Source organism: Corvus brachyrhynchos, unplaced genomic scaffold, assembly GCF_000691975.1.
Source record: "Corvus brachyrhynchos isolate BGI_N302 unplaced genomic scaffold, ASM69197v1 scaffold466, whole genome shotgun sequence".
In the NCBI taxonomy this organism is placed as follows: domain Eukaryota; kingdom Metazoa; phylum Chordata; class Aves; order Passeriformes; family Corvidae; genus Corvus; species Corvus brachyrhynchos.
This window is the reverse complement of record NW_008238635.1, coordinates 910,492-922,092: the sequence shown is the minus strand read 5'-3', so window position 1 is coordinate 922,092 and position 11,601 is coordinate 910,492. Positions and strand designations below refer to the sequence as shown.

The 11,601-nt window shown below is 49.9% G+C and overlaps 1 protein-coding gene across 1 annotated transcript in view; it reads left to right on the top strand.

Annotated features, from left to right (window-relative positions):
• Window positions 1-7,081: 7,081 nt before the first annotated feature.
• TNR (tenascin R) overlaps window positions 7,082-11,601 on the top strand; it is a 35,471-nt gene continuing 30,951 nt past the window's right edge. The window contains exon 1 of the mRNA XM_017737439.1: window positions 7,082-9,850. Within this exon, the coding sequence (XP_017592928.1) occupies window positions 9,100-9,850 (751 nt within the window). The 5' untranslated portion in view covers window positions 7,082-9,099. The remainder of the gene's footprint in view (window positions 9,851-11,601) is intronic.

The window sequence follows — 11,601 nt, the reverse complement described above, 5'->3', positions numbered from 1 at the left end:
AGTTGAAGTCTTCAAGGCCTGCTATAAAAATGACTAAAGAGTATTTTCTCTGGTGTGCCTTGATTAAAGCCATTTTATATTCTTCTAGTGGCACCAGAGGCTCCATGCAGGTGCCCAGCCAGCTTCTCAGAGCCAGACATGTCCATGGAGGCTGGCCCAGCTGGCAGGAGGACATAACCTAAGGAAATCTGGGATTTGGACTGCACACCCACAGTGTGACTTACTGTACATGACCCCCATCCTAAAAGCCCAGACCAGCTCTGTCCTACACCTGTGAGCCCCTCTCGCCAGACAGGCTCTTGCAGGTTAGGAAATCCTTGAGTCATGAGGATCTCTGAGGCTCAGGAGTGGTCACAGTCATCCTCTCTCCTCTCCTATCCCCTCTTGCTATTCTTCAGAAGCCCAAAAACGAGAGCAGCAAGAGGAAATTTCTCCCTTTCCTTGCTTCCTAAAGAGACCCACTTTCAGCCCCCGTTGTCCCATCTCCGTGTCTTGAGATGTCACAAGAGGGGCTAGCCTGCAGTTTGGATTGTGATGGCTGTTTGGGTCAAAGGGGAGGGAAATTTGGCAGGGAGGGTGATGGGAACACCTCACTTCATGTTGTTGTACCAACTGTGTGGGATCACAAAGGACAGTCCTTGCTCCAGCACTCTACAGGGATAATCAGAGGTGATCTAGCGGGTCACCTCCAAGGTCCCATCTCTCCTGAAGGGACCCACCTGTGGGAGGTGCCACATACTCTTTGGAAAGCATGCTTGGAGCCAAAATAATTATTTCAGCAGTGGGATGAGGGCCTTGGTCCTGGGATGGGGAAGCCACCTCCCAGCATTGGGCTGGACCAGGGCTGGCGGGCAGTTCAGAGTGCAGCATCCTGGTGTTGGGGCAGCTGGTACCCACGTGCAAAGCCAGGGCTACTACACCCCTCCTCTCAGCCATACATCCATGGCACGCACCAACCCCAGGAGATCTCCCAGACACTGCACCCCCAGCTCACTGCTTTCCTCCTGCCATGTCTGGGAATGCCACCTCCTCTCCATAGCCACACACGTGGCTGGCCAGTGGTGAGAAAAGCCCCAGATTAACCTACCTGGCAAAACAGAGTCTGTCACACTGCCTAGGAGGAGGAAAGCCAGCCCAGCTGCCTGGGTGGGAAGAAAGCAGTTATTACTGTAAACTCTACATGCATTATTTATCAAAGGAAGTCTCTGCAGCAGGACTATGATTCATTTCTCTGCTCCAGCTTGCTCATGCTCTCTTCGGTTGTCTTTTCAATGAGACATGATAGAAAACCTTTGCAGGCTCCTTGTGGTCAATGGCTGAAGGTTGTTCCCATCCTGAGGAGGCCCTGCAGGTCCCCAAAAGGGACCTGGTACAAGCTTTGCCCAAGGAAAATCACCTTCCAGCCAGCTCCACCATGGCAGCTTTGTTCCAGCCTCAAATCTGTTCCACAAGTATCTGCTGCTGCTCTTTATATTCCAGGGAAATTACAATGGGAAGGCGAGTAGAAAATATCAATTATTGGAAGGTTCAGACAGCATGATCCCTGCTGCTACCTGCCAGGTTGCATGTGCATGTAAATCAGCTGTAACGTGCTGTTCAGTTTGAGTAACACATTCAAAAGAAAGGAAAATCTGGATTTTTTCCAGTATGGGGGTTTATAAAGCAGGTGGGGAAAAGTCACAGCACACTCAACTGTGATCACATCAGCTCTGCTTCATCTCTGTGGTGTAAAATTACATGTGAGGAGAAAATTAATGCAAAAATGCACCAGATGAGCATTCCTTTTCCATCCCCCTGAATTTGGGTGAGGGTATAAATGACTTGGCAAACTGAAGAGCAAGTTAAAAACTGTACTCATTTGATTTCAGCAGGTGGGTTTGCTTTTACTGAAAGCAAGCTGAGTTCCTGTGTGCTTGTGCTCAGAGTTCCCATGGAAAAATGCTGCAATCCACTAATGATGGATAAGAAACTGAGGGAAATAGCAGGGGTTTTGCTCTGCTGGTCCGCAGCACTGTTCTCCATTTAAATGTGGTCGGGGTGGTTACAGAGGGTGGCAGAGGTTAAGGTGCATCCAAGTTCTCCAACGTGACTTTGTGCTTCGTTGCACACTCCTTCATCTTCATCAAGGCATATGCTCGAGCCGTGCTGGGGGTAACGGGTGGCAGCGCTTTGGCAAAGGAGCATCCCAAGGCGGGTTTGCAAACGCTTCAGCTCAGCCCCGAGGAGGTCTGGGCTGATTCTCAGACTCTAATGCAACATGACAGCCAAGCACCAGCCAGATGAGCACGAGGACTCGCTGCCGGCATCCGAGCGGAATGCTGGCAGCAAACGGGGAAAGAAACGCCGTGCCCGTGGCTGAGAGGGATCCAGATCCCGATGGCTGTGAGTCCACAGCATAACTGAGGTGGGATGAATGAACCATGGAGACTCCTCATGCCTGGATTTCTCCCTGCAGGATGATGAGTGGGCACTACATTGACCTTATCCTGGCATCTGCAAGTCTCTGCCTGTGCATCAGCACGCAGACAGACAGGCAGACAGACAGAGGGATGACACTGAGGGGGGAATGGGAAGAGGTGACAAAGTCGTGGCTGTTGGAGAGGGAGAAGGTTTGTCTGTCCTGGGCAGCAGCACCTTTGCAGTACTGTATTAATGGAGTCCACACCATGCAGGTCCTACATGACCCTCCAAAATTAATTACCAGTGCCTCTGCTGAAGATAAAAATGAAATCATATTTATTTTTGTGCTTACATTCTAGTTGCCATGTAATTAAGTGCTACCATGTAATTAAGGAGGATTTAGAGGGTATTTATGCCCCACGATGCTCCATAATTGCAGTTAATTTCTCCTTCACAGCTTCTAAGCATCTTCAGTGGAGCTCCAGGAGCTGCCGGGGCAGGAACAATGGCCATCGTGGGGCTTGGGAACACAGTGCAGAGCTTTAGCACTGAAGGCTAGTCTCTTGAAAGGTCTGTCCTCATCCCAAAATCTTTCTTCAGAAAGTTAAACTCTCCCCAGGCACAGGGCAGGAGTGATGACCCCAGGAGCATCGTTATGGGCAGACGGGGGTGCCGGTGAGAACAGCAGCAGGAGCTATCCCACGCCCAGCTCTCCCTGGTTAAACTCCTTTAGCTGCCAGGGACACCACGTAAGGATGAAATAAAGCCTTCTGCAACATGCAGGCCTGCTGAGGGGGGATTTATTTCACAGCTCAGTGTGAATAAATATGTGGTGTGAAGCGCAGGGTGTGAGGACTTTTCACAGGCAGGAAGTCCCGACGGACAGGGCTGTCCTGGCAGCAGGGCAGCCGAGGCCATCTCCAACAGACATCAAATCTTGGTGCTCAAAGGGCCAGGCTACCAAACGCTCACCTGTCACCACTCAAAACACATGTCCGGCCTCCCAAGTTGGTATGGAAGAGCTCAGTGTTAGCAGGCAGCAACTCCCACGAGGAGCTGGAATTTCAGGCAACACTGGACCCAGAGGGGAATGGGTCACCTTCCTGCAGGACATTGGACACTCTGGGTGTTTACAGGTCTTTAGATTTGCGCTGGAGAATAGAGGAAAGCCTTTAACCATGAGCCATCCTGTGGCACACCATGTGTTTGCAGCCTGTGCTGCATCCCAGCGTCGCCCACGGCGCGCTGGGGCTGATAACAGCGAAGAGGGACAGGCAGTGGCCACACCAAGCTCACTGCCAACAGCTTTCATTATTAAATTGGGCCCCCACTTTGGTCTTCAATATAAAATTAGGTGCCCACCTTTGCAAGCCAGTCACAGAAGCAAATTTTGCACTGAGCAAGTGTTCTTTTGTGGCATGTGGTTAAACATGGTTTGAATGGGGCGCTGATAGCGTACCTGTAAATATATGTATATAAATGAAGACAGCACCAAAACGTGCTCTTTAAAATGCTGGGATAGGCTCAGATTAGAGCTGGCACCCTTGCTGAAATAAGACTTAACCTGGGGATTCCCAGACTTCGCAGGGCAGCGGGCAGGAGGCAGCTGTTGAGGTGGTGTGAAGCCAGACATGCTGGATCCAGGCTCGTAATGTGAAAATAAAAGGAGATTCCCCCCAAAACCTCTGCACTAAGCTACTGTTTGCTTTCCTGTGGGAGTTTATAGAGGCTATTGATACATTCCATGGCAATTCAATAAAAGAATATGCAATGAAAGTGAGACCTAACGTAGGTTGCAATGACAGAGGTGTGTGCGAATTTTTAAACTGGCAGAATTTGCAGTCGGGAGAGCTACAGATTTCTTATTCTGCATAGAGTTAGGGAAAACTAGTAAAAGCATCAAAGTATTTCATCCTTAAACATGCCATTGGTCAGCAGGGTGAAAATCATTCCCTCTCTGAGGGCTGCTTGGTGACAGCATGGAATGGAAATGGAAGCACTCGGTTGTGTTTCTCTGGCACGGTGCAGGTTTCCTCGTTGGTCCTCAGCTCCGGCCCCATGAGTCCACAGGATCTGGCCTTCAAGCAACCACTGTTCCAGTGGATGGTTTGCTCCTCTAAGCACCTCCACCTCCTTTAATTTCCCCAAAATCCTGCTACAGGCTGTGTTTAGAGGGACAATAAGTATTGCACTTAAGCAGAGGGTGCAGAAGGAGTTGATGAGGGAGAGGGCTTCATTTGCTTGCACATAGCAAGGACCTTCACTCTGCCCATGGAACTAATGCAATGAAAGCCTTTGTAAACAGACAAATTACACATCAGTAGATCAGTAATAACTCAGCACCAGTGCTGTTTCCCCTCAGAAAACTGCAGGAGGGAATTGGTCTGCAGGACATGCTGCATCTCTGCATCTGCTCAGGAGGATCCTGCTGGTGCAGACCAGTCTTGTGACACCAAATTTGCAGCAGTTTCAGCTGCTCGGGAGCTGACCCAATTATTTCCACTATTTCTTCGTTAGCAGCTGCTGCAACGCAAGTTCTTTCCAGTGGGACAGGAAAATCACAGGAGTTTCTTGCTGAATCACAAAGCAAAGCAAAAGCAAGGCACACACCATAGGGTCTGAGAATCCTAGAATCATTTGGGTTGGAAAGGACCTCTAAGACCAAGGTCAAGCCATTAATTTGGCACTGCCAAGCCCACCACTAAACTCCATCCCCAGGTACCATACATACAAGTTTTCCAAACTCCCTCCAAGGACGGTGATTCACCACCTGCCTGGGTGCCAGTGCTTGACAACGTGTGCCTTGCCATGCAAGGATCACACCTGCCACGGCTGAAGGACACAGCACCCAGGAGAGACTTCAGTGTCAAGGCAATAATGATGCCGATGGATGGGAACGATGAGTTGCCCTAAACCAGCGAGTCCTGCAGCCTCACTTTGGAGACCCCAGAAAACTCCGGAGTTGGGATTCGGAGCTTGCAATGCAATCCATGTCAGATTTCCAGCTGTGTGATCACCTTGGAATGAAAAGCCTAAGGCTGGGAAGCCAGTCAGGGATAGCGTGGAGCCAAGAGGAAAGCTGCATGGGCTGCATCTTGCCATACCATGGAACAGGCACCATCTGCACTAAGTGCTTGGTTATCTCCAGCGTGGTTTTGGCAGCCTTGAAAGCCATCCATCTGCAGGTGGTTTTGGCTTATGGAAAACCTGCAAGACACTTTCCAACATAAAAGTCCAAGTAATACTCGGAGGCTTCCTGCAACACCACACTCTGGGGTCACTCCCTCCATCAACAGCAGTGGGAGCAAATCCATCAGAGAGGTCCGGCTCCTGCCGGTTGTGCTCCAGCAGGGAACACATCACAGCTCCAATTGCACGGCTCAGGGACTGCTGGGTGCTAGCAAAGACCTGCTTGCTTCTGCCACGCCCAGGAAGCAGGCAGCTAACTGCTTCTTGATGGTTTGTTGGTCAGCATCAAGGACGAGCACGGGCCTGAATTCCGAATAGATCCGATTTTCCAGTTGGTTACCTGCACCAAACAGCAGGGCTTGGTGTTCAGCAAAAAGGAAGGCAGTAAATGGACATAAATATATATACACACATATACATCTCTGTATGCTCTGGGTAGATCAAAAGGCTTCTCACTCAAAACAAAATGTTCACTTCATCTTCACATCTTTAGTGTCTTCTAAAACACTTTAATACACAGTACCTGGCTGGAGAAACAAATATTTTCCTTTCTCAAGCATCTTTCCAGGCAACATTTGAATGCTTTTTTTTTTTTTTAACCAAAGCAATTCATCAAAACTGCCATGAACATAGAAATACTGTTGGACCATCCAAATACTAAATCATCCCCGCAGAATGCCAGAGACAAAACTGCTGGCAACACACCCAGATGTGTTGTGCAGATCTGATGTCTCTGCACCCATCCTGCAGCAGCCCCTGGGGCACAGTTTGCATTTGCTACATTCACATTGCTGAGTTACAAAAAAGGGGCTGCAGATGCTGCTGGGGGACCTGGTGCTGCATTTTGGGGGGATGCTCTTCCCCTCCACGTCCCAAACCACTGCCACAGCATTAATGACTTTCTCGGCGCAGCTGCTCCCAGCATCCACACACTCAGGTTTCCTTCCGCAGTCGTTCTCACAAAGCTGCTCGCCCAGATACAGCCCATCAGCAAAATGTAAAAATAACTGAAAATATATAATTAGGGTGGATGCACTGTGCATTTAATAGGGTTTTTATATTTCTTCCTTTGCTGGCCCATAAGGCACAAATCCTGGATGGAGAGAGGCTGATGGGGAGGGAAGGAGAGCGCTTTGCTGTGGTGTATGTTTGGCAAAACCCTCAAATATTTTTCTCAGCTTCGTATTCTCTGTATTTTTTATTGAGCACTACAGAGAAATTGCAGCAGATTGATTCTTTCACAGCTCCCCAAAGTTGAAATGCTGTAGAGCCAAAAGCTCAATGCCTGCCAAACTTCATAATTAACTGTAATAACTCTTTAATTTGAACTTTAATTCAAACCCCCATGTTTCAGGGGGATTGTGGGGAGGGGGGGGAAAAAGCAGCAAAACAAACCAAAGGTAACCAGTTCTGGTAAAAAACAGAAGCAGCCCCAAGCTTTCAAGCTTGTGCTGTGCCAGAGGCAACTGGAGATCAGCTGTCCTGTCCTGGTTACAGAGAGGCATTCTGGGATGGAGAGGCATTGTCCCAGTCCAGCAGAAAAGGAAGGAGAAGGACATTGACATCAGACACCAGGAAAGTGACGGGCTCAAAGCTGCCTTCACTGTCCTGGATGGGAGGTTTTCCAAGGCCAGTTCTAGGGATGAAGGGATCAAAGCCATCAAGAAGGCCACCAGCTGGGAGTTTTATCTGAACTTGGGGACAACAAAGGTGCAATTAAAAAAAAAAACCACTAAAAGCAACCTAGATAAATTTGCTGTAATGCAACCAATTCTACACATTAAATGACCATAGAAATTGGCTTCTTTTCCTTGTGAAGGAGGGAAAAAAAATACACAGTCCTGTTCCCCCAGTCAATGGTTTTTAATGGTTCTGTCACTGCAGCGTGAGCTGGACTGGGGAGCATCAGGAGCACAGGAAAATGAGGAACCCAAAGGAGGAATGTTCATGCAACTTCTCTTCCCAGGCAGACACGACTCAAGCTGTCAGACCGCTCATGCTGCCCCAGAGCTCTCCCAGCCCCCCGGCTGAGCTCACCGTGATGGGTCCTTCAGGGAAAAGCGAACTGTTGACACGAGGAGCAGGAGACAGAGCAGGACCAGATAGGGAATGGAGGTGACAGAGCTCAGGAATGCATTCACAAATTTGGCAGGGCTTCAGAGCTGCCAGCCCAAGCCTCTGGGAAGAAGCTGAGGATTAATAGGGATGCATGGCCTGCTCTGGGTTGGAGGGCAACAAGGAGTATCCCCCTGCCCTGTGGATTCAGACTGGTTTGAGCTCGGGCCAGCCTGAACCATGGTGACTTTTCAGCATTTCACAGCTAAGAGCCCAATCAGTGACATTACAGGAAATCTCCCTGGCACTGTGCCCCAGGGATGCCAACGCTCCCACAGCATCACGCCCTGCCTACAGGGCAGGAGGGGGATGCCGTGACTTGCCGCTCAGAAGGCAGAGCTGGGCAGCTGTAATGAATGTACTGATAAAGAGATTCAGATCAATAAGCCTGGCAGTTTGTACCAGCAAATGAATGGCTTTCGGTCTATGCGTTACAGAGTCGTTAACTACCCAACTACCCTGCTCACTGTCATTAGCGAGCAATCTCCGTGTGTATCCGCTCACCCTGCTTTATCCACCATCCATCTCCCACTCCCTCCTTCCCGCATCCACACGGAACCCTTCTCTCCCCATCTGGTTGTGCTCACAAACAGGCTCTGCCCTGCCTCTTGAGGCAGGCTGGATAGGGAGAGAGGAAGGATTTCATTTCCCCATGTCTAAGCTGCTCCTGTAGTCCTGCAAAGAGTCTTCCTTTGAAGCCCTGGCCTGGCTCGGAGCAGTTGGCCACAATTACTTCCACTCCAAGCACAGGCAAAAAGCCAAGCAAGAGGCCAAGGAGGGGGTACTGAGATTTGAACATTAACGAGTCAATCAAAGGCAGCCGGTGTTCATTAGTCCCTGTGCCCTCCCCTGTCATGGCCATCTCATTATGCAGGGACAAGAAGTCTCTCCGTGGGTCAGCCAGGGCCACCCAGGAGCCAGTGGAGAGCCCAGAAGGCAGGGGAGCACTTGATGGAGTCAGGGTCTGAGAATGCAGCCCCCAAATTGCCACTTACAGAGCCTGTCTCCTGTGAGCATGGTCAGAGCCACCTCATTGCGGAGTTATCTCCGTTTTTCTCGCTTTTCCTAAAACCGGGGGAAAAAAAGAGAGCCTACCAAAGGAGCCCCAGGTGTTGTTGGAGAGAAACCAGCAAACATATTTTCATTCAGCAGCAGGGTAATGGGGGAGGCAGGGATGTTCCCCAGGGAGCTCGAGAGGAGCTGCAGAGCAGGAGAGCCATTAGAAACAAGAGACAGCAATTGCTCAAGGTTATGGCATTGGCAGAGGGTGGCAAAGTAAGACGTGGGAAGTGGCCCAGAGATGAGTATTTGGTGCTTTGATAGTACCAGATTAACTGTTTCCTAAATAAAAAAGCAGTAGCAACAAGAATCTGTCTTTGTCGCTGCTCAAGGGCTATGACAAGGTCTTCCTACCAGCCATGGGTTCCATTCAGGGTTGATTTAGGCTCCACCAGAGCCAGCAGGACTGCATGTGGGTCAAGTCGGCCCCACTGGTGTCTAGATAACTGGCAAGAAGCATCTGCCTCCTTACATGCTGAGCACAGTTTCGAGCCTAACACCAACCATGCTCTTCTGCTTCTGTGTTCCCAGATCCTCCCCACTCTCGGCTGCCCAAGACTGGCTTGGAAGGCTCTTCCCTCTCCCAGGAAAATGGGGACTGACGGTGAACACCCGGTCCTGAGGAACGTGCTCATCAGCTTCAGCTTGCTTCTGCTGGGCGCTGTCCTCAAGCCTTTTGAGTGCCGGCTGGAGGTGACAACAGAGCCGGCTGAGAGGACAGCGGTGGATGAGGCAGGCGGCCTCGCCAACTGCAGCCCACCTATCAAAGAGCAGCCCATGGTCTTCCACCACATCTACAACATCAACATCCCTCTGGACAGCTGCTGCTCATCCATGTTCAAGTCTTCGGCCGAGGAGGTGAGTTCAGAAGACGACCGGCTGGCAGAGTACACGGAGCAGACCTCCGACAGCGAGAGCCAGGTCACCTTCACCCACAGGATAAACATGCCCAAGCAGGCCTGCAAGTGCTCCACCTCCCTCCCATCCCTGCAGGAGCTGCTGAGCAGGATTGAGATGCTGGAGAGGGAGGTCTCCATCCTCCGGGACCAATGCACCTCCAGTTGCTGCCAAGAAAATACAGCCACAGGTAGTAATGCCATCCTGTTAGCTCTTGCTGGGGACTGAGGGCTTGAGAGAAAGGCAGGAGAAATAATACAAAACCTGATGGTGCCACTCAGCGTGGTGACAGAGGAAAACCAGTGTTCACCCATGATGGGGCTGTGGCTTTAGTGAGAAAACTTAGCTTTAAGTCCTCTAAGGCAGGAAAACCCCTGGGAGGGCTTTGGTCACTTGAGTGCCCATGCCCCACTCACTGCAAAATGGAGAGAGCTGAACCCCCTTTAGAGATGAAATTACAGCTGGTTGGGGGTGAGCAGGGGGATCTCCCAGCTCTGCAGTCCTTCCAACACTCTTAGACATCTGCCACTGCTTGTGGCACAGGGAGCAGAGATGTGGCTGCTGCTCTCCTAAGCTGTCCCTGGGCTGAAGGCAGCCCCACGGGAGTTGGAAATAAGCACCTTCATCTTCTCTGCAGGAGGAGTGAACACATCTGAAAAGCTGAGTTAAAAAAAAAAAAAAAAAGTATTAAAAAATACAAAAAATACATGAAAGATGCAAACAATAAAAAAGGCACAAAACCATCAACATGATATTTCAACTGAATAAAAAGATGTGCTTTTGGGGAGACCTGCAAGAGGTCTCCATTAAAGGCAGCCCCTTGTTTCACCTCAGCTGTCCCTCAGGGTCAGGAAAGCAGCATTTAGCTGAAATGAGATGGGTCAGGAAGGTTTGGGCTGGCAGCTGCATTTCCATGGTACAGGAGCCAGCATACTGATAGTTCTCCTTGTCTCGAGGAAGAGGGGCTGTCTCAAAGGGCATCCATCCCAAACACAGCCCAGCCCTGCTCGTGGCTTCAATGCACCAGGGCTCCTTGCAGGGAAGAAAACACTAAACAAGGAGAACCACATGAGGCATCTTTCCTGGGGAAAACTGCTTTTCACACCAAGAGCAGCAACAGGAAGGAAGAGAAATGAAAAGCAACCCTTTTACCCCCAGTACTCACTGTATTTTTTTTAAAGTTTTGCAGCTATTAGTGTGATTTTTTTCCAGTGGTACCCCAACACCTCTATGTGTAGGACACATTAAAATGCTCAGGTCAAGAGTTCCACCAAAGGTGTGTTGGTCAGGGAGGGAGAAACAAGGATGGACACACAGCAGGGTGGCTTGGGCTGGCATCCATCATGTGGTCAGGGGAAGTCAGTGCATTCCCAGCCATGGGTTCAGCCCACATCTCTCCCAATACCACATTAATGAGCTGCATTAATAACTAAGACAAAACAGAAAACACCAGTCTGTGCACAGTGAGGGTTAAAATCATGTAGGAAATGCTATGGGAAAAACCTGTTTTAAAGGAATTAATTTGAAACTCTGATGGGCCTATTTGGGTTACTTGCAACACAGGCAGACAGTGCCATTAAACATTCATCACTTGGTGGAGTCCCCACTCCCATCACAGATGCAGCGAGCTAAAACTGGAGTAATTTCATTTATTTTTACCAGAGTTGCTTTCAATTCACTGCACTGCACAGGAGATCAGGATCCTTACCCCACCCCGTTTCCCCAAGGAAAGCCTCTTTCCTCCAGCACACTTACAAGCACCATCTCTCATCTTTTGGTAACTTAAGTGGAGGCTGAGATCTGAAGAAATCCTGACTGGCATTCCCAGTATTTGCAGTTTGGATGGGAATTGTCCTGCAAAGTAACCCAAATGGGCCTGTCTGGCACAGCATGTAACCGAGCTGCTTTTCCACGTGCATCTGCTACATCCCCCATCGGAGG